General features: G+C 41.4%; 1 protein-coding gene across 6 annotated transcripts in view; it reads left to right on the forward strand.

The window, feature by feature from the left end:
• The window catches only part of wdfy3 (WD repeat and FYVE domain containing 3), a 444,121-nt gene that overhangs the window by 383,223 nt on the left and 33,632 nt on the right, over positions 1–27,266 (forward strand). For all 6 annotated transcript variants that reach the window (XM_069926060.1, XM_069926059.1, XM_069926063.1 and 3 more), the window contains 9 exons: positions 1,252–1,306; positions 10,873–10,992; positions 11,463–11,580; positions 11,901–12,007; positions 16,620–16,773; positions 17,572–17,663; positions 18,410–18,622; positions 19,757–19,904; positions 20,515–20,669. In XM_069926060.1, coding sequence (XP_069782161.1) covers positions 1,252–1,306; positions 10,873–10,992; positions 11,463–11,580; positions 11,901–12,007; positions 16,620–16,773; positions 17,572–17,663; positions 18,410–18,622; positions 19,757–19,904; positions 20,515–20,669 — 1,162 coding nt within the window. The remainder of the gene's footprint in view (positions 1–1,251; positions 1,307–10,872; positions 10,993–11,462; positions 11,581–11,900; positions 12,008–16,619; positions 16,774–17,571; positions 17,664–18,409; positions 18,623–19,756; positions 19,905–20,514; positions 20,670–27,266) is intronic.

Here is a 27,266-nt window from a genome sequence, read left to right on the forward strand (position 1 = left end):
GGGTCTGCTGACTTGACTATCTGGACACCACTTGAAGATGGGTGTGCCACTTCCACCATTTTGCTGTCATGTTTTCAATTAATTAAGCATTGGCATTTGGTGGTTAATTTTTGAAAGCTCAATCTTTGCCAGCAACTGTGTTCAGAGGGTCTGCATCTTGGTGCGACTGCATTCCCGCTACAAAGACTAATCACTTGAACTGGTCTTCAGTCAGCGTAGAGAATTTAAAACACTCACACTATTGAATTACCACGCTCGCATATGCCACAAAATCTTCGCTATCTCTTTTGGTCATTTTTAAACACTGATACCAAATGTTGAACAGTGAAGTTTTTTCACCGAATATTTCTGCCATTACCTCAACTGTTTCCCTGAAACTGAACTCCCAGGGAAGTTTTGACAGTATAAAATTTATGTAGTGCTTGTGTTCTCGAGTGCCTAACTTACCTATCAACAGCCTAATCTTCCATGCCTCACTGAACTTGGAAAAGTCTACTAAAAACAAGTCTTCATACTTTTTGTTTCAAGTTTCAAAGGTGCATGACTCTGAAACATAATTAAACTCAATGATAGAGTTCATTAATGCGTCTGCAGAATTTGTTTTAACTGCAGGCTCACCTTCCTCAATGATTGAAGCTCCAACGGGACATTTTTGATGCCAGTTGGTCCATGAGCTTCACTTGTGTCAGTTCAAAGCTCTCCTGCTGTTACTTGAGGACAGCCTTGAGCTGTTCCATTGCCACTGACATTTTTCTTCAGCCTCGAGGCCAAAATATGTTGTAACTATGCCCAAAATGTATCTGACACAGAGTTTCTCCAAACCACACCCAAACTCTCTTTGCCTCTTCTTTTACCAAAAATGGAGTGAGCTATTTATAGAAATTTACACAAGCTTGACTTTAAGCACAAAACAGTCTTGTGACCCATTCATTTGATTGGTGGTTCCAGTGATAACAATCACTCCTGGCAACTGTGAGTCGCTCTGATTAGGCTGTCCTTACAAAGATACTATATAAAATATAAGATGCTGAAAACTCCACAAAGTGTATTCTTAGAGTTTGCATTTGATATTTGACATATATTTTAAAGAATGCTGTTTTACCTCAAAATAGCCCTAAAGATATTTAAAGAAGCATTTAGCATAATTGAAGCCAACCATGATGAAGATCTCATTCAGTATTTTAATATGTGTGTTTTTAAACAAATTATTCACAAGTGCAAAGTAAACAATTTGATGTTGTATTTTCACAGGTCTGGTTTGCTTAGTACATTGGTTGGAGAGAAGTCTGTAACACAAAGATGGGAGGCAAGTATAAAGAAAATAATGGCAGGATAGAAATCTAAATGGGATTGCCTTACATGTCTAATAGTATAAAATATATATAGAAGTTAATGAATGAGATATTAATTAAAATATTTTGGTTAATATTTCAAGTGTTAATTACAGCATCCAATAAAATCAAATGCCATGATGCTGGAGATCTGAAATAAAAAGGACAGCACGGTTAGCGTAGCAGTTAATGCAACGCTGTTACTGCACCAGTGATCGGGACCGTAGTTCGAATCCTGCACTGTCTGTAAGGAATTTATACATTCTCCCCATGTCTGAGTGGGTTTTTCGTAGGGGCTCTGGTTTCTCCCACCCTTCAAAATTTACTGGGTGTATAGGTCAATTGGATGTAATTGGGGAGCATGGGCCGAAAGTGCCTGTTACCGTGCTGTATTCTTTTTTTTAATGTTGAAGAATTCACATGACATGGCATTTGTCCAAGCATTCCCAATTCACATTAATAACCTGTCATTATTTCTGCTTTATTTCCACACAGTTACTGACTGATCTGCAGAGGATATCTAGTGTCTTAATTTTTTTAAAATGTTAACAATACAGCACAGTAGAAGGCCCTTCTGACCAATGAAACCAATGTCACCCAATTCCACCCAATTAACGTACCTACCCCATAAATTTGGAGGGTTAGAGGAAACTAGAGCACCCTGTGAAAACCCTTGCTGACGATGCTGGATTCGAGCACAGGATACCGTCACTTACTAGGGCTGCATTAACCAAGCTGCGCCTTATTAGTTGTTTCTAAGGATTTTGCCTAATTCACTTAAAATGCCTTCAATAGGTTGATTATTCTCTGTGTAGCAATCTTACAATTTTTTTTATCAGTTTGAACAAGAGTGACCACGTAGCACGTATGAAAAAGTGGACAATTTCACCGGAAGGTTTAAAGTGATTAACTGCAGGTTGAGGAGCAGAAGATTGTTTTGGGGACAAAATGAATGTATAACAAAGAACAGAAATGTACACAAAGGTTGATCACCCTACCTGAATTGACATGTGGTGCATATCCTTTTAATAGTGGAATAGGCTCTGGAGAGTCCTGGCAAAATGGATGGATGGAACATAGTGGCTTTACTTACCTATGATAAAACAGACGAGTCCACAGTGATTGCTTGAAGTGCACGTTTAATGAAAACAGACTGTTCAGTAAGGCCCTATTAAAAGTTCATTGTGAGACCAGTTTTCATTAACTACATATTTTGCAGCAGTTTAGATCACCAATCAGATGAACAGAACAGCTACAAATTCAAAAGTTGTCAATATTTTCTTTGGAATCTAAAATTCCATTGATATTCTACAATTCTGCATCTTCTTATAAAAATTGCCACTGCAATGAAAATCCTTTCTTATCCTCATCTGTGAACCCAGGGCAAAGGGCTTGATTATTGTTTCAAAGATGCTTTCGGTAACATATTTTGTAAGCTGGTTAAGATAGTATTCAACTTGCTCTAAAATTTAATTCCTGGTCTTGGGCAAAACATAGAATCGGCAGAAGCTGGAGTCAAGACTTGACCGCAGCATCTGCACATTTTGTTCTTTAACTTGGTCAAAATGTACTGGGGGTTGTAGTTTAATTGGGCAACATGGTGTTATGAGCCCAAAGGACCCCAAAACCCAGCAGCAATAGACATTCACCAAGACAAGTGGCTTTCAAAACAAAAGTTATTTTTAATCAACTTCAAATATGAAAATAGAATCAAACTTTAACTTAACTCTATTCTTATACTATACTCTATACTAACCAAAATAACCCCCTTCTAATTCTAAGCGCACATATATGTAATGTGTGTGTAAATTCAAGAAAAGTTCTTTGGTTCACAGTTCAATCTCACTTCTCCTTCTTCCAAGTTCTCTGGTTGCAGGTAATCACCATACTGTGCACATAATTTAACATGTATAAAGTTCACCAGGCTTGGTGCTTGAAAGGTAAATGTTTATCGCTCAGTAAGGTTCTTGTAGGGTTTGCAGAAAGAGATATTTGTTGCTCCAGGATTTCCACAACTGAGGTACCACCACTAGTCACCTCAGGGTCTTGCTGTCTTGCTGATTAAACTTACCCCATCAGGGTCTTCTAGATGGTAACCAAGCTACCACAGAGTTCCATTCCTTCCTCTATTTCAAGAGAAACATCAGACAGATAGCACTTCCAACCATCTACTGCTCTGGAACTTGCTTTCATCAGTTTCAAACATTTTTCCCTGGATTGCACTTTTCAGTTACTTGTCAATGTCCCACACACTGACTAATTGAGCTGTTAACTCAACCCTCTCTCTTTTCCAACTGAAACTCCAAAGAGAGCATGTGACTCATGTCTTGCAAAACCCCCACCTTCTCCAGCAAACAACAGGAGTTCTTTCTTCTCAAGTTGTTATCTTAGGTAAACAATCCAGAATTGACCTTTCTGAGTACTCAGTAGATAGTCAGCCTGACTCCAGCAAGACAATGGTCAAGCATTTTATGACTTCAGTTCAATTAACACCTACTTGTGAAAGGTGCTTCCATTCTCCAAGAGATCCTATGTGAATTCTTCAGTCAAATAAGATCTGTTTTAAAATGTGTGTATGTATGTGACCTACTCTAATTCTTATAAATTCTCCCCAAATATTAATACTGTTACAATGGGCTCTTGGGACCAAAATAGCCTGTTACTGTGCTGTATGTCTAAATAAATAAAACTGGTCAGAGAGTGGATTTAATGCATTAGCCACCTGGAAAGATCTGATAGCTTCTGTAGCTCCATGGAATTTAACTCTTTAATCAGGTTCACGTTAAGGAGCAGTGATTGATGGACAGAAGGGTAAAAGTGGAGAAGATGCTGCAGCTTGGAATCTAGTGGCAATTAGATCGAGCAGGGAAACTCTTTCAGGGTTCCATTCTTCATCCCACTACAAGCTAAAGCCTATCAGGGACAAGTCGTGGGGGTAAGGTATCTGGCACAGGGGCTGCCCCTGAGGTTCAGAAGGGAAAGAAGGATAAGAACAGGATTCTTGTAGTTGGGGACTCATTAGTCAGAGGGACAGATAGGAGGTTTGTGGGAAGAGATAGGGGATCCAGGTTGGTATGTTGCCTCCTTGGTGCCAGGGTCAGGGATATCTCTGATCGAGTACATAGCATTTTGCAAGGGGAAGGAGAACAGCCAGAAGTCGTGGTCCATGTGGGGACCAATGACTTAGTTAGAAGTGGGGATGAGCTCCTGAAACAGGATTATGTAGAATTAGGTAGGAAGTTAAAAAACTGGACCTCCAAGGTAGTAATCTCTGGATTGCTGCCCGTGCCACGAGCTAGTGAGGGTAGAAATAGGAGGATGTGGAGGATGAATGCGTGGCTAAAGAGATGGTGCAGGGGGCAAGGGATAAGATTTCTGGATCATTGGGATCTCTTCTGGGGAAGGTCGGACCTGTACAAGAGGGACAGACTCCACTTGAACTGGAGGGGGACCAATGTGCTGGCAAGTAGATTTGCTAGAGCTATAGGGGTAGGTTTAAATTAGTTTGGCAGGGGGGTGGGGAACAGAGGGTGAGAGCAGTGTCCAGGGTGTATGGCCACCTAGCTAGGAATATAAAAGATAAGAAAGGTAGGATGGAGATTAGGGTAGAAGGTAAAAAAGAGAATATATGTGAGGGTCATTCTCTGAGATGCATATATTTTAATGCAAGAAGCATAGTGAACAAGGTAGATGAGCTGAGAGCATGGATAGATACTTGAGGTCACAATATTGTGGCAATTAGTGAGACCTGGCTACAGGAGGGGCAGGACTGGCAACTTAATGTTCCGGGATACATTTGTTTTAGATGTGATAGATCAGGGGGTAAAAAAGGAGGAGGAGTTGCTCTGCTTGTTAGGGAGGACATTACTGCCGTGAGGTGGCAGGATGGTATGGAGGGATCGACCAGTGAGGCTGTTTGGGTAGAATTGAGGGGTGGAGGAGGCAAGAGGGTGCTAATAGGGATGTATTACAGACTACCGAATGAGCCAAGGGAATTAGAGGAACAAATTTGTAGGGAGATAACGTATATGTGTGAAAATCATAGGGTAATGATCATGGGAGATTTTAACTTCCCACACATTGATTGGGATACCCATACGGTTAGAGGGCTGGAGTTCGTTAAATGTGTTCAGGATTGTTTTCTAAATCAGTAGAAGAACCGACTCGGGATGGTGTAATACTGGATCGCCTGTTAGGGAACGAGCTAGGTCAGGTAGCGGACATTAATGTTGGAGAACCAATTGGGTCTAGTGACCATAATTCTGTTAGTTTTGGGGTAGTTTTAAGGAAGAGCAAGGAGAGGCCTCAAGTTGAGGTTCTGGATTGGAAAAGAGCAAATTTCGTAGGAATAAGAAGGGATTTGGGGAGTATTGAGTGGGACAGGATATTTTCAGGTAAGGATGTTAATGAAAAATTGAGGATATTCAAAAAAGAAATTTTAAGGGTACAGAGTAGTTATGTCCCAGTCTGGATCAAAGGAAAGGCTGGAAGTCATAGGGAGGCTTGGTTTTCAAGGAATATTGGAAATTTGGTTTGGAGAAAAAGGGAGGTGTGCAAGAGGTATAAAGAGCAGGGAGCTGAGAAGTTGAAGGAGGACTACAAGGAGTGTAGAAGGAATCTTAAGAAAGAAATTAGAAAGGCCAAAAAAAGGCATGAAGAGGCTTTGGCTGACAGAGTAGAAATAAATCCAAAGGGTTTCTATAAGTACATTAAAAGTAAAAGATTAGTGAGAGAAAAAATTGAACCCCTTGTAGATAGCGAGGGTAGGCTGAGTAAGAAGTCTGAGGAAATGTGGGAAATTTTGAATGATTTCTTTGCCTCGGTATTCACTAGGGAAAAAAATGTTGAACCAGTTGAAGTAAAGAAAAATAGTGGGGAGGTCATGAAGCATATAAGGATAACCGAGGAGGTAGTGATGGCTGTGTTAAAAAAGATAAAGGTGGATAAATCTCCTGGACCGGACAAAATATTCCCTAGGACACTCAGGGAGGCTAGTGGACAGTTAGTGGGGCCATTAACAGAGATATTTAGGATGTCACTGGCCACGGGGGTGGTACCAAAGGATTGGAGGGTGGCGCATATGGTTCCTCTGTTTAAGAAAGGGTCCAAATGCAAACCTGGGAATTATAGGCCTGTAAGTCTGACGTCTGTGGTGGGCAAGTTGATGGAAAGTGTTCTGAGGGATGCTATTTACAAATTTTTGGAGGTACAAGGATTGATAGGGAGTAATCAGCATGGTTTTGTCAGGGGTAGATCATGCTTGACAAACCTGATTGAGTTCTTCGAGGGGGTTACAAAAAAGGTTGATAAAGGGAAAGCTGTGGATGTTGTCTATTTGGACTTTAGTAAAGCTTTTGACAAAGTTCCCCACAGGAGGTTAGGAAAAAAGGTGGAGGCATTAGGTATAAATAAGGAGGTAGTGAAATGGATTCAGCAGTGGTTGGATGGAAGGTGTTAGAGAGTAGTGGTAGAAAATTGTTTGTCCAATTGGAGGCCGGTGACTAGTGGAGTTCCTCAGGGTTCGGTCCTGGGTCCACTATTATTTGTTACATATATATTAACGATCTGGATGTAGGGGTAGAGAATTGGATAAGCAAGTTTGCGGATGACACAAAGATTGGTGGTGTTGTGGTCAGTGAGGTAGATTACCGTAGATTAAAAGGTGATTTAGGAAGGCTGGAGGTGTGGGCTGAGAAATGGCTGATGGAATTTAATACAGATAAATGTGAGGTGCTGCATTTTGGAAAGGCAAATTTAAATAGGTCATATACATTGAATGATAGACAATTGAGGAGTGCAGAGCAACAAAGGGATTTAGGAGTTAAGGTAAATAGTACCCTCAAGGCTGATACTCAGGTAGATGGTGTGGTGAAGAAGGCATTTGGAATGTTGGCCTTCATAAATCTGAGTATTGAATTCAAGAGTAGGGAGGTTATGATGAAATTGTACAAGGCATTGGTGAGGCCAAATTTGGAGTACTGTGTACAGTTTTGGTCACCAAATTATAGGAAAGATATAAACAAAATAGAGAGAGTGCAGAGAAGGTTCACGAGAATGTTGACAGGATTTCAGGGTCTGAGTTACAGGGAAAGGTTGTGCAGACTGGGGCTTTTTTCTCTGGAGCATAGAAGATAGAGAGGGGACTTGATAGAGGTGTTTAAGGTTTTAAAAGGTACAGACTGAGTAAATGTGGATAGGCTTTTTCAATTAAGAAAGGGGGAGATTCAAACTAGAGGACATGGTTTAAGATTGAAGGGGGAAAATTATAAGGGGAACATGAGCGGAAATTTCTTTACGCAGAGGGTGGTGGGGATGTGGAATGAGCTTCTGGCAGACGTGGTCGAGGCGGGATCATTGGTTACATTTAAGGAAAGACTGGATCATTACATGGATAGGAGGGGACTAGAGGGGTATGGACCGGGTGCTGGTCAGTGGGACTAGGAGGGTGGGGATTTGCTACGGCATGGACTAGTAGGGCCGAACTGGCCTGTTCTGTGCTGTAAGTGGTTATATGGTTATTTTCACTATTGAGCACCCAATTAACTCCTGTAGGAACTCAGAAGGTCAATTAGCGTCCATGGGCTGAAATGATCAGATTAGACTATTGCCTAGTCTCCAGCTGTTTTCCTACTGGAGCTCCTCAGCCGCCGACCTACCACCTAGGCCCCGTCACCAGCCCTCTGGAGCTCCCTGGTGCTTTCATACCAACTGTCACCTGGGCCTCGGCCACCCTCAAGCAGGACCTTCCAACGCTGGCTCTCACCATGTGGCTTACGATGATGCAGCCACTTACTGTAGTCCTGGTCTTGTACTGGATCCCACAGGCTCATCATCTCCCCCCCCCCCCCCATCCCCCACCACCACTCCTTAACCTTGCCTATCCCCCTGCACCTCTCCTATTCTACCTACATATTCCCCTCTGAGCTCCCCTTTTCATCCCAACTCTCCAACACTCAGACCCTCTCATTCCCCAACCTTCTCTCCAGTGACCCTCCACCCTCCAACACATTCTGACATGCCCAACCCTCCTCTGACCTCCTCTACCCCCCTCCTCCTTCCAACCTTCTACTTTCTCCCACCTCCCTCCTCTGATTTCTCTTCCTGCCATCCATCTCTTTGAACCTTGCCAACCCTCCATCATCCCCCCTCTGACCCCCTACCTTCCAACTCCATCCTCTGACCTCTGCTCAACACCCTCCACCCTCTGACTCACACTCTGACCCCTGCTTGGTCTGACCTCTCTGACCTTCCCCTCTCTGAGACATAGTGCTAACTTTGACCCCCCCCCTCCACCTACACCTTAAAAAGTTCTTCTTCCATTGCCAAACTCTTCTTCCATTGCCTTCGTTTCCAGGCCTAGTTTCACGACCATGACTCTCCATCCCAATCTTGATCCCTTCTTCCGGTTTAAGCCTCTTCCTCCTCTTGGAAACTTTGTCCTGGCCAGCTGGATCTTTTTATTTCCAATCGCTGCCAAGACATCAACTGTCTCAACATCACCATTCCTCTCTTATTCTAATCACACCTCCTCCAAACCCTCTGCTCCTCAACAATCCCAACCTCACTATCAAACCTGCAGAAAAGGGTGGTGCTGTTGTGATCTGACACACTGACCTCTACTTTGCCAAGATCAGGCCACAGCTCTCAGACACTTCCTCCTACTTAACCCTTCCACAGGACCCCACCACAGCACATCAAGCCATCACCTCCACTCATCACCTCTGGTTACCTCTCTCCCACACCTTCCAATCTCATTGTTTCCCATCCCTCCACTTCCTGGTTCTACCTTTTACCCAAGATACGGAAACCCAATCATCTGGGCAGGCCAAATGTTTCCACTTGCTCTGCCCCACTGAACTTGCTTTGTCTGTCTTGAATCTATCTTTTCTCATCTGGTCCAATTCCTCCCCACCTACATCTTCAATACCTCACATGCCCTCCGATGACTTCAGATTCCTTGAACTCTGAACCGCCTCATTTTTACTATGCATGTCCAATCCCTTTACATCTCCATCCCCTATACAGAAAGTCTCAAAGCATTTTGTTTCTTTCTGGACAAAAGACCCAACCAATTACACTCCACTACCACCTGGCAGACTTGTTCTCACTTTTAATAACTTCTCCTTTGGCTCACCTCCCTTCAATTATGTAGTGGAGTATTGAGGCCCAGGTCTTGGAGTTTGCTAATCAGTTTTGAGGGGATCAGGTTCAAGTCAATGAGGGGAAATCCCCTAAAGTGATGAGGTCTATGGTTGTCTGGGAGATGACACCCTAATTCTGATTGTGAGATTTTGGTCTAGGAGTAGATGTAAGGAGTTTGCGCATTGGCATCTGGCCTCAGCAATTTGGGTGAGTGTGCCAAACACAACAATGCTTCCCTTGCCTGAGGATTTGATGCTGAAGTTGGTGTTAGTGCAGAGTGAGTGGAAGTAGTGCATTTGTAAGGGGTGGGGGGGGTGGGGGGGTGTTCAGTGTGTTGAGTTTACAGTGGGTGAAATGGGTGTAGAAGTCCAGGGGGTTGATGTCAAATCAGCAATTGGAGATGAAAAGATCAAGAGTAGGAAACTTGCTGGAGGGAAGATGCCCAAGTGAAGGAGGACTGTTGGAGATAAATAAAAGGATCATTAGTCGGGATGTCAGGATCCTTGTCAAAGAAATAAGCATGGAGGCAGTTGTCGTAGAAGATGTATTATTGAACATTGGAGAGGGGAGGTCAGAAGGGAAAGTGAAGACAAGGTAGGAGTTGGAGTTCAGGTGTGAGGTCAGAAGACGATGGGGGAAGGTGTTGATATTTTCACTTTTAATGACAAAAAGCCAACTGTCAAAAATTGGGGCAAGCAACTGACAGATGTAACCAACTGTTAAATCTCCCATGCTCACATACATGTTTTAAATTTAAATGTTTAAAATTTAAATTTAAACATGCAAAACGGTAACAAGCCCTTCAGCCTCTGAGCCCATGTCGCCCAATTAACTTACAGCCTCTGTACATTTTGAAGGGTGGGAGGAAACCCTCGCAGGCACTGGAAGAGTATACAAAACCCCTACAGATGATACCAGATGGGAACCCGGGTCACTGGCACTGGAGCATCGTTGCGCTGATCACTAAACTAACCATGCCACCCATTTTGTACAAATTGGTCTTCTGAACTCCAATGACATTGGACCATCAACTCTTCATGCCAGTAGTATCAGAAGCTAAGCATGCGATAAATGTTTCAATGTCATTGTGAAAGTATATAGTTTCATTGACTAAATTGCCATTACTTGTACTTAAAATTAAATGTTTCCTGTAATAGGTGGTATATATATTATATATATTTGTATGCAGATCTCGCATTGTTGCATAATTACTTGCTAAATTTCCTCAATATCAAATAAAAATATTATATGCTAAATATGATTTAGAAATATGAGTAAGACAGGGTAAATATTCCTAATTTTGAAAAGCTAAACAACCTGGACCTTATTTGAGTCCAATCTGTAAAATCCTGCACATAAAACATAGAACTGAAGTAATTACATTTTGTCTTCACTTTAGAGGGGAGAAATCAGCAATTTTCAATATCTTATGCATCTCAACACGTTAGCTGGCAGATCCTATAATGACTTAATGCAGTATCCGGTATTCCCATGGATCCTGGCAGACTATGATTCTGAGGTATGGAGACTTGGCAACTATTGTAGTATTATTCATAATAATTACCTTTTTGAAGTTTAGTGAATGGCTTTAATTTTTTATTATTTTATGCTGAATTTGTGGACATTTCTGAATTATCTAATACAGTATTTGAGGCCACTTCAAAATTAACTGGGAGGCAATTATTCTAAGTTTTATTCCCCAGTGTTGTGACTTTTTTTTTTAATTGTTTTGGATTATTCAGAAATAATTTCCACATTTTAATATTCCAGTAGTATCAGAAGCTAAGCATGCGATATATACAAATATAGACCTCAACAACCGGAATTGATTTTCACTATGCTGTTGGTTAGATTCAGACTGCATAAGGAAGGGAGTTTGAGAGGTTGAGTTTAATTGAAAACTGATTTTTCTTTCAACCCACCTAAACTATGGTACTACTTGATAAGCAAAAATTATTAGTGAGTAAATAATTTATTTTCTTTATCCAGGAACTTGATCTCACAAATTCCAAAACATTCAGGAACCTGGCTAAACCAATGGGGGCTCAGACTGAAGAGCGGTTAGCTCAGTATAAGAAACGATATAAAGATTGGGAAGATCCAAACGGTAAATTTTACAAAATGAAATTATAATTATTTGTGTGTGCAATATAAATGGAAACAACCGAAGTGCACAGTTGTCAAACTTAAATTTTCAATAACTAACTTTTATTGATAAGAATAAAATAAATATTGAATTAAGTATTTTTAATTCAAATACTTCTAAATGCCAGTGTTTTATAAATTTAAATTTGATGTATTTTGTGTTTATCATATATATGTGTGTGCATGTGTGTATTTTGTATATTTATAGGGCTATGTATTTTAGGAACAACTTTTGCTGATAATTTTGACTTTAAATGTGTGTAATTTGTATTCTATTTCTAGGAGAAACACCAGCATATCATTATGGTACACATTACTCTTCTGCCATGATTGTAGCTTCTTATCTAGTAAGAATGGAACCATTCACTCAAATATTTCTTCGACTCCAGGTAATTAATGTGTGTCTAATTAAGAACATAAGAAATAATGAGGAAACTATTTGGCTATTTGAGCTCACTGCATTATCTGTTAAAACCGAAGATAGTCAGAGCAGGAGCACCCTCAAGCCTGTTCTGCCATTCAATGTCATCATTGCTGATTTGCTCCAGGCCTCATTTGCTCTTTCATAATAGTTCCTTTTAACCATCTTTCAAAACCCTGTACTCATAATGGTCAAGCCTCTATGACCCTCAGTGCTTCATCACCCTCAGTGAAAAGTTCTCACATACTCACCATCCTCCAATTTTTTAACTATGTGCCATTATTCGCTCATCAGTAGAAATAATGTCTACCCTGTCTTTCCCTTTAAGGAGCTTTTGTTTCATTCTTCTAAATTGCAAAAAAATAGCTGTAAATAAAGTTTTCAAAAGATCATAAATGATCTTTTGTCTTAATGCCACTTTTCTCCAGTAACCCAATATCCCTTAATTTTCTTAATATCTAAAAGTGTTCATTAATCGAGCTGCTGTGCTGTCTGTAAGGAGTTTGAACCTTCTCTTTGTGTCTGCATGAGTTTCCCCCAGGGGCTCCAGTTTCCTTCCACTGTTCAAAACATACTGGGGGTGTCGATTTATTGGGTGTAAGTTGGGAGGCATGGATTCGTGAGCCGAAATAATTTGTTATGATGATGTATGTCTAAAAAAAAATCTTTGTTTAGAATATAATCTAAAGGCACTTTCAAGCAGGGGGGAAAAAACTCGTCTATAAAGACAGAGGTTCTTCGCCCTTAAGCCTAAAGACTTACCTCTCTGAATGTGCCGTGGCCAGCTCCGAGATACCAATTCCAACCCTTCTTGGGGAAGGACAATCAGCAGAGTTCTGTGTTCTGCCACCTGTCCTGGTTAAGGGCAGGCTGATGACGCCGTCAACCCACGATCCATCTCCTCACTCACCCCTCTCCCTCCATGACCCATTCAAGGAAGGGACCTTGGCCGTCGGGGCAGTGGGGACCGGTGGGAGCCGTTAGGGCAGCAGGAGCCATCAGGGGGCGGCCAATGCAGGCTGTGACAGCCTCTCCAGGCCGCTTTGGCCTTCAGGGTTGATCTCTGTGGCTCAAAACGCGGCAAAGCAATGGCCGTCTTCCCTACCCGTAACACCCATGCATCTGGAACTGTTCTGGGAGACACAGAGAGGTTCCAGCTGCATGGGGATTATGGGTAGGGAAGACGGCCATTGCTCTGCCATGTATTTATGACAGGTGGCACAACGCACCAGTCGTCCCACCTCCGTCAGCTCCAGAGAGTGCTCTGGATATGAATGTGACACTGGACCAGCCTTTTAGGGCTGCTGTCTGAAAGATAAGTTTTAAGTTTTTGATTTACTCTTGTAACCAGCCTCCAGGTGGAGGCCTGACATCAAATGACATAAAGACTGAGTGCTCTCCATCCATCTCCTTGCGTGGACAGTTGCAAAGATTCAATGCTCTCTGGGTTAAAAAATTTCTGCTCATCCCAGTTCTGAATGACTTTTTCATTATATTGAGGCTTTGATTCTGGTTTTTCTCCCCCCCAACTCCCTGTCATGCTCCATAAGTATTTTGTATATAATAAAATCCCCATTATCCAACACCTACAGGGATCACAGATGTCAGATATAAAAATGTTCCAGTCGACTGAGACTCACTTCCAATGCCCAACTAATATCCCTGCGTTAAGAATGCACTGTTTAAAAGCCAAAGTCAGTGCAAAATGTAAAGGAATTTGAAAATAAAATCAATATTGTAGTCTTTAATTATATAAAGTTCGCTTTAATCAGATAATCTCCGTAAATTACAAAATTTAAATTTGAACTTCAGTCACTAGCACTGTAACAGTGTTGTGCTAGCTGCTGTGCTAAACATGCCATCATCATATTTATGTGGCTCTGACTCGAGTGTACCGGTCAAGCCCTCGGTGCACCTTCCTCATGCCGACAACTTAGCTCACTCCATTGCAAGTGTCGACAGTGTGGGGGGGGGGGGGGGGGAGTGTGCATATTGAGGTGTATTGCTAGTTCAGCAGACAAAACCTTCATGTGTCCAACAAAGGGTCCATCTGCCCAGTCTTGTTTATTTTAATTTTACTTAGTTCCTCAAATTTTTTGCATGTTGTTTATGTTTCTGGATGATTGAATTCCAAATAATGGAAATTCTACTGGTAGTTCAATGAGCACAGCTTCTCCTCCACTACCATCAACTCAAGCCTTCATTTACCAGATGTCTGCCCTGGCCCCCTTCTGCACCTGCATACAACAAGGTCAGGATTCCCCTTGACCTCACTACCACCCCATCAGCCTCCACATCCAACTTATCAATCTACGCAATTTCTGCCACCTACAACGTGATCCCACCACCAGACACATCTACCCCTCTTCTCCCTTTGCCGCTTTCCACAAAAACTGCTGCCTCCATGACTCACTCGTCCACTCCTCCTTTTCCACCATGTGACCACAGAAAATGCTTCACTCGCACCCATGTACTCACACCTCCTCCTTCACCACCATTCATAGCCCCAAATAGTCCTTCCAACTGAAACAGCATTTCATATTGATCTGCAGGGGTCATCTACTACATCCACTGCTCCCGTTGTGGTCTCCTCTACATCAGAAAGACTGAACTCAAACTGGGAGATCACTTTATTGAGCACCTTCACTCTGTCTGCCATAATACCAAGAATCTCCCAGTGGCAACCCATTTCAATTTCCCACCTTATTCCTGTCAGAGATGTCAGCCCATAGTCTCATGCACTGCCAAACTGAGACCACCCTCAAACTGGAAGTCCCCTTCTAATCAGACAGCATTAACATCAACCTTTCCCGTTTCCATTAGACCCCTCCTTGTCTCTCGTTCCCCATCTTTTTGCTTCCTTTCCTTCAACTCTGCATTTACAGAGCTACTCCCTGATCACTTCTCAGCTTTTGATTCAAGATTCAATTTATTGTCAAGTAATAAAAAGTGTCATATTACACGAAATTGATTTTTGTCTGCTGTAAGGCAGACAGATTTTCCATTGGCAGAATTTGCCTGAGGTGCCTCTTACAGTCAGAGAAAGAGAAGAAAAAGAGAGGTCCCCCCAGTGTCACCTAGTATCCGTGGATTCACCTTCAGCACCCCCACAACTACATAGACTCCAGTCCAAACCATCGGCAACCCAAGATCCAGATTCAAATCTCTGATACCATTAGCTACCCTTCAATGTCCTCTGCATTCTCTTGCATTCTGGATCCAATATCTGGTACCCCTTCAGCCCATTTCGAGCCAGTCTCCAGCATTACGCAACCTGGTGCAAGTCCCTTTTACCACAGTATCCAGAAGCCCACAGCCTCTGTGGGTTCCTTGTCTCAAATCACCAGCAGCCTGCTGCCTGTGTGAGCCTTTCAGTCACAGAACCCCTCACTTGTCTGCCACCATGGTCACCAAATGGCTGGTCGTCTCCTCTGCTTCTCCTTCTCTGATGGGGCAGGTGGTCTCCCCATTTTCTCCTGCTCTACACTTGTCCTCCACTTCCCTGGAGTCAGTGACCCCTTGTGACAGCTGCCAATCATAGACACCATTATCCTGGGTCCAGGCCCCACGGTTGCGGGATTTTAAATAAAACTACCCTCAGTTTTAACAGGCCGTTCAAAGCCTGTTTGGAGCTGGGGGCAGTCAAACTGAATAGTTGGATCCTGCAGGAGCACTGTGTCTCTGCTCCCCACTCTCCATGGGTCCACACCAGCGGCAGCGCTGCTGTTACAGCAGCTCCTAGAGTGCTACCATTTTCTCTCCTGCCCTCCTATCCATATCCACCTACAGCCTCTTGGCTGTTGGCTTATGCTCCGTCCGTTGTCCCTTTTTCACCCCTCCCCCCAACCTGCCTGCTTTTTGCTGTTATCTTGACAAAGGGCCAAAATGTTGGTTATATTATCTTGGCATCTTATGGGTGCTGTAGGTCCTGTTGTTTCTCCTGTGATTTTGTCCATTAGTCTGCTTCATTTTGCCTCATAAGTCAGACCCACTACCCCAGAAATCGACCTGGAGAACTTTCAGTGCCCTCACCCTGGTGTAAGTTGAAACTAAATTTAGATTAATTTATTATCCTGCTACTGAGATGCAGTGCAAAGTGTATTGTTTGCATTCCATTCCAAGATTAGCAAAGTTACCATCTTCCAGCACCATTTTTGCAAAAACAAAAGAGAAAATGTGGTGAAGGATCATACTGCCTTCTCTGATTTATCCATCGCATATGCTGAGCTCAAGGCTCCATATTTATTTGCCTGCTCTCCATCACAACTCTTTGATTCCTGGTCCTGGTTTCTCAAAACAACTTAAAGCCACTGGCATCTGTAGCCTACCAGGAAGCCTATTCTCAATCACAACTCCTTGACCCCTGGTCCCAATTCCCAAAAGCTATTAACACCTGCAAGATTAGACTTGTACACAGGTGTTGTCTGCCTAGCACTCTTTATAATTTCAGTGATAATTAATGTGCATATCTTTTCCTGCCACCTGCAGGTGAATGCATCTGGATTAAAACAAAAATTCAAGAGAAAAACTTTTATTTCTGAATTTTTGTCATGTTATTTACTTATGTCTTCTTCTCTCAGGGTGGTCATTTTGATCTAGCTGATCGAATGTTTCACAGTGTACGGGAGGCCTGGTACTCAGCATCCAAACATAACATGGCAGATGTTAAAGAACTTATTCCAGAATTCTTTTACCTTCCAGAGTTTCTCCTAAATTCAAACAACTTTGATCTAGGTATGACTTTTAAACAGTACATAAAATTAAAAGAAAGACTCTATGCTACTCTTTTTGAGTTCTTCAGCCTACAATCCAAGAAAATTTCTCACCAAGACTGCAAAATGAATTAATTTACCATTTACTAAAAGAAAGAAATATCGTTTTTCACCAATTAAGTATTTTTGGAAGTGGTCTCTGTTGAAATTTAGAAAAGGTTGGTAACTGTGAACATCGAGGAGCTAATAATCAGATAGTCTTCATTTAACTAGTTGAGAATTCTTCATGGGAAAGAAGAGTACGACTGAGATCAACTTCTGTTTGTGACATCAGTGACTGTTATGCCATTCTTTTCATTATAGCCACGTACACAATTGGAAAGTTACAGAAGATTAGAAAGCAATAGTTGAAATGCTTGTGGAGATTCAGGGCAGAATATGGTTTATGAGGAGTAGTTAGTGATTTTTGACAGGATTTTCAACATCCACAATGTTGATTCTGATGGGTGTATTTTAGGTGTATTTAGCCTCTCACATAAACATGTTTCAAATTCAAGGAAGTACAAATCTTTCCAACTCAAATTGGGTTTAAAATTAGCTGGATTTCTGCTCTGCCAACACAGCTCTGAGTGAATTTTTCATCAAGGTGACGATTTTGATGGAGATTGCAGACATTGAATCATTACACATCCATCCTGAATTTTATAAGGTCCTCATACATCTCTGTATCATGCATTCTTTGATCAAAATGCTTCTTTTTTTGTTGTTGTTGTGGACAATAACCTCTTCAACTTAACACATTAAGTTTTTCCACATCTAGGTTATAAGCAGAATGGTACAAAATTGGGAAACGTTTTGCTACCACCGTGGGCAAAAGGAGACCCAAGAGAATTCATCAGAGTTCACCGTCAGGTAACATTTTAATTTTTTTTTTTGTAAGGGATTGCTTAAGATGGTATGTGAGTGGGAAGGGAAGGTTGAGAATCACTGCTCTAGACCCAATGGTTACTGAAATATTTTGCTTGAGAAAAATTGTGACTGGCCCATTTCCTTTGGAGTTGTGAAGCCTTAATTTTTTTAATAAGTATCTGTGATCCACACAACTTTACATTTAAATCTTAACTTCACTGTGAAGACTATATATTGTAATTTTAAACAATTGAATAAAGTATTTTAGCTCAGACGCTATTACAGCAAATATAAAAGAAGCAACTTTGATATCAAAGTATTAGAGTACTGGCTTGCTTCATCAAAGGTCCAAAGGCTGTGTGCCATGTCTTGTAATTTTACCTATTTTAATCAAGGGTGCTGGTTAAAATTCCATTTATTGTAAATTAGAGGAGTTATAATTCTAGTGCAGGGGAACCGCATCTTTACACACTTAATATGTGAATCAGTGATTCTGATTAATTATCTTGTGGGAAAACTGTCTGTTGGAATGGACGCTATGGACTTGGGTTATATGCGAGTTATTTTCTCCATAATTTTCTAATCCACAGAATAAACATTTAAAACAATCACACAAAAAACTATATTGTAAAAAATGTGCTCCTAAAATTTATTGCGTCTTAACAATTTTTTTTTTAATTTTCAATTCTGTCAACTAAAGACAAATACCCAAGTTTTGCTGTGAGTTTACTTTGATGCTTTTACTTTAGGCACTTGAATGTGACTATGTTAGTTCACATCTGCATGAGTGGATCGACTTGATCTTTGGATATAAACAGCAAGGTGTACCTGCAATTGAAGCTGTCAATGTCTTTCATCATCTCTTTTATGAAGGCCAGGTTGATATTTATAATATCAATGATCCACTAAAAGAAACTGCAACTATTGGATTTATCAATAATTTTGGACAGATACCCAAACAGGTATGTTAGTGGATATACTCTACAGTTTACATTTAACATGTGCTGAATAAACGTGCACAAGCTAATGGATCTTGTGTTTTAATGAAGGTATGTAGGTTTCTTCTACTCGTGTATTCTGTCTGAATGAGATGTTTTGAGATTGTGTATTTTTACCCTCAAACTAGCTAAAAATTATTTTTGATTCAAGTTTTAGATCTGTGCTGGTGTTACATCAGTAAACTGGGGAATTATATTTGAGGTCATTGGTACAGTAGGCATAAAGAGTTGACACCACAATGAAATGTTAAAGGTGTTTTATTGAAGACTGAAAAAATGATGAATTAAAGTAAAGATAACATATGTTGGGGTCTCTTCTTATGGTTCTCCTTTTTGTGGCTTCCTAATTGGAGAGACTGGACACTGACTGAGAGATCACTTTGTTGAGAACCTTGGTCTGTCCACTGCAATAATGTAGATCTCCCAGTGGCCATCCATTTAAATTCCCCATCCCATTCCCTTACTGACATGTCTGTCCATGGTCTCATGAACTGCCAGAAAGCGATCACCCATAAATTGGAGAAACAACACCTCATCTTATGACTGGGAATCCTCCAACCAGATGCCATTAATATCGACTTGTCTGGCTTTTGTTAACACCCTCCCCCCCAACTTCCCCATTGCCTTTCCCTGTCTCTGCATTCCATATTTATTTGCCCAAATGTGATCAATTGTTATCTTGTCCCTTATCATATCCAATTAACACCTTTTGTTGGCCTAGATTCCTACCCCATTATTTGAATTTTGAAATTTCCTGCTTCTGGGTTTTTTCTGCTTATTCCATGAAGAAGAGCTCAGGCCTAAAATATCAGCAATCTATCTTTGTCTCCTATAGACACTGAAAAGAACGACTAGTTCCTCCAGCATTTTGGTGTGTTTTTACTACAATCACAGCATCTACAGACTTTTTTCACAGAGTGTTTCACTCTCTTTCATTGTCTTGCTTCTTAACCCAAGAGATATATCTGCATGTTATATTTGTCTGTGAGTTTATCTAATATTTGATCATGGAAGTTGTATAGGGAAGGATATGCAAAATGATATTCATTGAAATAATTTTTAATGCATTTAATTGCACTTTCCATTCACTCTTCACAGTTATTTAAAAAGCCTCACCCACCTAAAAGAACCCGTAGCCGAATTAATGGTGACACTTTAGTTGCACCAACATCTCTGAGTTGTGCCATGGATAAGGTCTTCTTTCATCATTTGGATAATCTTAGACCATCTTTGACACCTGTTAAAGGTATAGTTATTTGGATATATTTGTACTTACTGAGAATTTTTAATTAAGAATAGCAGGTAAATGATTCCTGTTTGAAAAAGTTTCTAACTTAATCATATTTGAATATAACCACTCCAAAATGTAACTTCAGATCCCCCTCATTACCACTTTTACTTTAGCTGAAACCGAGTCTCTGCTATATTTTTCTGGAAAAGTTTTGCTTATTATTTGAATTGTTTTATTAAAATTTTTCATTCTCTAACCGTGCAAATGTTCAGTTATTTCTGTTGTTTGACCCCTGCTACACTGATGTCATAGTTTTTTTATTCTGCAATATCTTTGCAAGATTATGCCTGATGAAATCTGGATTGAAATTGCCTGGATCTTGCTGCTTATGAGGCTTTGAATACCAGCAGGTGGAGACCTTTTACAAATGATCTACGGTCCCAGTTTGTACATTGGCCTTCATTTTAGTCCTAGTTATTCAATGAAAGTTATAATGGAAAGCGATCTATTCAATCAAATAATATTGTATTTAAATATTATTTATGATGGTGATTTTGTAATGACAATTTAATTTTCAACCCAAGGATTTATGTAATGTTATAAGTATTAAATATTGTCTCTGCAGAACTCAAGGAACCAGTGGGACAGATCATTTTCACAGATAAAGGTGTTTTAGCAGTAGAACAAAACAAAGTCCTGATTCCTCCCATATGGAACAAAACATTTGCCTGGGGATATGCAGATCTTAGTTGCAGAGTTGCAACTTATGAATCTGAAAAGGTATGTAGCAAGAGCTCTGTTGAATATGACACTCTCACATAATGCAAATCCCAAAGGAAAAACAGGTTTGTTGTAAAGAGCATTTGGCATGAGAACCAGAGAGCCCATCTAGTCCGAACTTGGATATTTTCCAAGCATCTTTGAACCTATCCTTTCAATCTAATTATATTCCTTTAAGAAAGCAGACGAATAGTTGATGGAAATCACAAAATGCAGGAAAGACATCAGGCACACTAACTGCTGTGGGAAATGTAACAAAATTAACATTTCAGCTTGAAGGTACTTCTTCAGAATGTTCATTCCACAGGATCTGCCTCAAGTTGTGATGATTCCAACACTTTCTGCTTTTATATTAGATTTCCAGTAAATGCATCTTTGTTTTTTTTAAATCTTAACATTTAATTTTCTTGCTGCTTATTTTTATATTTTCTTTGAACTTCTAAAAATTAACTGTGACAGTAATTCATCAATTCCATGCTTCTATTTCACATATCTAATATAGCACATATATTTAGATTTTTTTTCTTGAATTGAAAAATATATTTTGCTTTAAAAATCTGAGCTCAAAATCTAAGCCTCTGACACAATCAGGAAGCCTTCAGTGCTTGAGGCCCTTCTGGAGCCTTTCCTACCCTCAACACCCTCTCAAATCCTGGTTCCCATGAGCCAATCTCCAGCAGCCCATGTGGGTCCTCCAACCACAAGTTGCCTACAGCCTGTGTGGGTCCTAAAGATGCTAAGCCCTTCGCTGGTTTGCTACAGGTGTCACCATCCTGTAGGGTCATCTTCTCTACTTCCCTTTCACAAGGGTGGAGGGGGGTGTTCTCCCCATTTCTGGTATTCTGAATTGGTCTTCTGCTTCCCAGAGTCTGCAACCACTAATGGCCACTGCTGTACATAGGCATCGCCATCTTAGGCACAAACATTTGTGGTTGCAGGATTTTACCTAAAGCCACCTTTAACAGGCCGCTTGTACTCAGTATAGATCGGCATTAGAACCAAGTGGTTGAACCCTTTGGAGCAGCGTTATATCTCTCCTCTTTTGGGTCTACCCCAGCAGCAGTGCTATTATTACAACAGCTCCAGCAGCATCATCGATTCTCTAGACCAGCCATACTCAACCTTTTTTTGGCTATGGTCCTCTTCGGACTGTTTAAATTTTATGAACCTCCTTCCCTGTGAAGCAATCAAGTTTAGCTGGTTTCTTCTGTACTTGTGTCCTACGGACCATAAGATATAGGAGCAGATGTAGGCCATTCGGCCATCAAGTCCGTTCCACTTCCACAATGAGCTGTCTGTTCTCCCACTTTCCTGCCTTCTCTCCATAACTTTTGTTACCCTGACAATTCAAATACCTATCAATTTCTGTCTTAAATACACGCAACAACCTGGCCAGAGGTTCACAACTCTAGCTAAAGAAATTCCTCAATCCTGAAGTGTGGCCTCTTGCCCTCCCATGGGAATCAAATTCGTTACATCTTCTTTTTTCAGCCCTTTCAACATTAGAAATGCTTCTATGAGGTCCCCCTTGATTCTTCTGAACTCCAAGGAACACAATCCAAGAGCCATAAAATGATCCTGATATGATAATCCCTTAATTCCAGGAATCATTCTTGTGAATCTTCTGTGAATCCTCTCCAATGCCAGCACATCCTTTTTTAAATAAGGAGCTTAAAACTACACCCCATACTCCAAGTGAAGCCTCACTAGTGTCTTTGAAAGCCTCAATGTCACATCCTTTCTCTTATCCTGTTCCCCTAGACCCAAATGACAACATTGTATTCATCTCCTTCACCACCAATGAGTCTGGAGGTTAACCTTTAGAGATTCATGCACCCTTTGCATCTCCAAATTTTAAATAATACTCTGCCCTTTTATTCTTTCTACCAAAGTGCATGAATGTAAACTCTCCAATATTGTATTTCTTTTGCTACTTCTTTGCCCATTTTCCTAATCTGTCTAAATCTCTCAGTAGCCTCTCCGTCACTACCTGCCCACATACATCTCTGTATCATCCGCAAATTTAGACACAAAGCCATTTATTCTGCAATCCAAATCATTAACCTTCAATGTAAAAGGAGTGGCCCCACACTGACTCATGCAGATCACCACTGTTAACCAGTAACCAACCAAAATAGAATCACTTTATTCACACTCTGTTTCCTGCCAATCAGCCAATCATCTACCCTTGCTAGTATCTTTTCTGAAATTCCACGGGCTTTCATCTCATTAAGCTGCCTCATGTACAGCACCTTGTCTAAACACTTTTGAAAGTCCAAATATACAACATACATGGCATCTCCTTTGATTGGCTTGCTTGTGGTTTCCTCAAAAAATTCAGTAGGTTTGTCAGGCAGGTTTTTCCTTTAAGGAAACTTCAGCCTACCTTGTCATGTACCTCTGGGTACTCCGTGACATCATCCTTGACAATCAACTCCAACAAATTCTCAACCACCAATGTTAGGCTAACAGGTCCCTCCCTTTTTAAATAGCAGAATGAGATTTGCAATTTTCTAGTCGTCCAGAATCATGCCAAAATCCATTGATTCTTATTCTTTCAGAAGCCAAGGGTGCATTCCATCTGGTCAGTGAGACTTGTCTACCCTTCAACCTTTCAGCTTTCCAAGTAGCATTTCTCTGGTGATTGTGACTCCACTCACTCACCTCTCTTCCCTGACACCCTTGAGTCTAATGTCTACTGCTAATGTATTCCACAGTGAAGATTGATGCAAAATACTCATTCAGCTCCTCTACTATCTCCTTGTCTCCCATTACAATTTCTCCTGCATCATTTTCTATCCATTTTATATTGCTTCTTTTTTACTCAATTTTAAAAAGCTTTTAGTACTCTTTTTGATATTATTTGCTAGCCTCCTTTTGAAGTTCAACTGGTACTTCCTAATGACTTCCTTAATTGCTTTCTGTATACTTTTAAAAGCTTCCCAGTCCTCTAACTTCCCACTAATTTTTGCTTCCTTCTTTATCCTTTCTTTTGCTTTTACTTTGGCTTTGATTTCTTTTGTCAGCCACAGTTGTCATTTTTCAATTTTTTTTTTTGAATATACATGTCCTAACCTTCCTTGTTCTTGCAGAAACTGCAGCCATTGCCGGGAGGCCTGAGCGAAGAGAGAACAGTAATTGCAGTGCAGATACTTAATGTCCCCACCAGGATCTTAAGTACCTGCACTGTTGCTCTCTTCACTTCTCTGAGTTTTATTAGAGTCATTTCTGCTTTGCCATCCTCCATGCTAGTGTGCTTTTCCAATCAATGTTGGCCAGTTCCTCTCTCAAACCTCTCTAGTCCCCTTTATTCCACTGTTGTACTGACATATCTGATTTTAATTTCTCCATTTCAAACGACAGGGTGAATTCTAACATATTATGATCATTGCTTCATAATGGGTTCCTTACCTTCAGCTCCCTTATCAACTCTGCTTCATTACACAATTCTTTGGCTTGGCTTCGCGGACGAAGATTTATGGAGGGGGTAAAAGTCCACGTCAGCTGCAGGCTCGTTTGTTGCTGACAAGTCCGATGCGGGACAGGCAGACACGGTTGCAGCGGCTGCAGGGGAAAATTGGTTGGTTGGGGTTGGGTGTTGGGTTTTTCCTCCTTTGCCTTTTGTCAGTGAGGTGGGCTCTGCGGTCTTCTTCAAAGGAGGTTGCTGCCCGCCAAACTGTGAGGCGCCAAGATGCACGGTTTGAGGCGATATCAGCCCACTGGCGGTGGTCAATGTGGCAGGCACCAAGAGATTTCTTTAGGCAGTCCTTGTACCTTTTCTTTGGTGCACCTCTGTCACGGTGGCCAGTGGAGAGCTCGCCCTATAACACGATCTTGGGAAGGCGATGGTCCTCCATTCTGGAGACGTGACCCATCCAGCGCAGCTGGATCTTCAGCAGCGTGGACTCGATGCTGTCGACCTCTGCCATCTCGAGTACTTCGACGTTAGGGATGAAAGCGCTCCAATGGATGTTGAGGATGGAGCGGAGACAACGCTGGTGGAAGCGTTCTAGGAGCCGTAGGTGATGCCGGTAGAACACCCATGATTCGGAGCCGAACAGGAGTGTGGGTATGACAACGGTTCTGTATACGCTTATCTTTGTGAGGTTTTTCAGTTGGTTGTTTTTCCAGACTCTTTTGTGTAGTCTTCCAAAGGCACTATTTGCCTTGGCGAGTCTGTTGTCTATCTCATTGTCGATCCTTGCATCTGATGAAATGGTGCAGCCGAGATAGGTAAACTGGTTGACCGTTTTGAGTTTTGTGTGCCCGATGGAGATGTGGGGGGGCTGGTAGTCATGGTGGGGAGCTGGCTGATGGAGGACCTCAGTTTTCTTCAGGCTGGATACCCAATCCAGAATTGCCATTTCTCAGGTCGGCTCAGCCACAAGCTACTCTAGGGAGCTATCCTGAGGGCATTCTGTAAACTCCTTCTCTTGGGATCCAGCACCAACCTGTTTTTTTTTAATTAATATGCATATTGAAATCCCCATGACCTTTGTAACATTGTCTTCTTTAACTGTAGTTTGCACACCACATCCTAGCTACTGTTTGGAGGCTTATATACAGCTCCCATCAGTGTCTTTTTACCCTTACAATTTCTTAATTCTACTGCCAGGGAATCTATATCTTCTGATCCAGTGACTCTTCTCTTCAAAGATTTAATTCCATTTTTAACCAGCAGAACCACCCCACATCCTCTGCCAACCTTCCTGTGCTTCCAATGTACTATGCAGCCATGTTCTTTGTTCATCCACTCAGTGATGGCCAATTTCCAGCTGTGCTACAAGATTATGGTGGCACAGTTGGCATAGTGGTTAGCACAAAGCCTTTACAGTGCCAGCGATCAGAACTGGATTTGGGTTCGAATCCCATACTGTCTGTAAGGAATTCTTCCCATGTGTGCACGGGTTTTCTCCGAGGGTTCCAGTTTCCTCCCACCTTTCAAAACATACCGGGGTGTAGGTTAATGGGGTGTAAATTGGGCAGCATGGACTCATGGACTGAACTGGTCTGTTACCATGTTTTATGTCTAAATTAAATTTTAAAAATTAAATTAAATCAACAATCTTATTTCTTATACTTGCACTTTTGCCCTATTGACTGCCAGTCTTTCCTCACAATCTTGGTACCCAGTGCATCTACTTATACATCTCTGCTCTATTCACTGCTCTCTCATTCTGGTTCCCATCCCCCTGCCAAATTAGTTTAAACCCTACCCACTAGTTCTAGCAAACCTGCCCACCAAGAAATTAGTCCCCCTCCTGTTCCTTTTTGTACAAGTCATACCTTCCTCAGAAGAGATCCCAATGATGCGATCTGAACCCCTGCACCTTCAGCCATGCATTTATCTGCCATAACTTCCTATTCCTACCCTCACTGGTGGCAATCCAGAGATTACTACCCTTTAGGTCCTGCTTTTTAGTTTCCTTCCTAAGTCCTTATATTTAGGACCTCATCCCCTTTCCTTTCTATGTTATTGATACCAATGTGAACCATGACATCTGACTGCTTACCCTCTTGCTTGAGAATGCTGTAGACTCTCTCAGAGATGACCCTGACCTTGGCACCTGGAAGACTCAATCTTGTTCACAGAACCACCCATCTATTCCCCTAACTATCAAATTCCAAACCTCTATAGCTTTCCTCTTTTCCCCCCTTTCCTTTTGAGCTGAAAATACAAACTCTGGCCAAAGACCTGACCACTACGACTTGTCCCTGGTAGATCCTTCCCACCCAACAGTATCCAAAACACTAGAAATATTGTTGAGAGAACAGCCATATGTGTGCCCTGTATTCCCCTTCCCTTTTCCTAACAGTTACCTATATTATGAGCCCAGAGGACCCCAAAACCCAGCAGCAATAGATATTCACCAAGACAAATGGTTACTTAAACAAAAGTTGCTTTTAATTATCTTTAAACATGAAAACAGAATCACACTCTAACTTATCACTATTGACCTTACTAACCTAACAACCCCCCTCTAATTCTAAGTGCACATGCATGTAATATGTATGTGTAAGTTCAGAGAAGTTCTTTGGTTCACAATCCAATCTCACTTCTCATTCCTCCAAGGAATGCAGGTAACTTATACTGTGCACAGAATTTAACATTTATGAAGTTCACCAGGCTTTGGTGCTTGAAAAGTAAATGGTTACCGTTCAAGAAGGTGCTTGTCGGTTGTCAGAGAAACCTGCCTCCTCAGGGTTCTCCAGATGATAACCCCTTTCTTTCAGGTCACCACAGAGTTCCTTTTTGTTTCTCTTATTTCAAGTGAAGCATTAGACACCCAGTCCTCTCCTCTTGCATGAACCACAAGGGCTTTTACCAGGTTGAACTATGCACTCTCAACCTGTCTTCCAAATGAGGTTTTCCACAAGCTTGCCAGCTTGTCCTGTTCCAGTCCCAGCTGCTGCTGCTGACTGTAAAACTGTAGAACTGATCTCTCTCTCTCCCTCTCTCTCTCTCTCTCTCTCTCTCTCTCTCAGAGATGAACCTTTTATTTTCTCTCTGCTTGCAAAACCACATGATCCTCCGAGAACAGCAAGTTCCACTCCAGACAATCTGTGGTTCCAACAAGTTCTTTCATCTGTGGTCTT

The sequence above is a fragment of the Narcine bancroftii genome, chromosome 3, assembly GCF_036971445.1.
Source record: "Narcine bancroftii isolate sNarBan1 chromosome 3, sNarBan1.hap1, whole genome shotgun sequence".
Lineage (NCBI taxonomy): Eukaryota > Metazoa > Chordata > Chondrichthyes > Torpediniformes > Narcinidae > Narcine > Narcine bancroftii.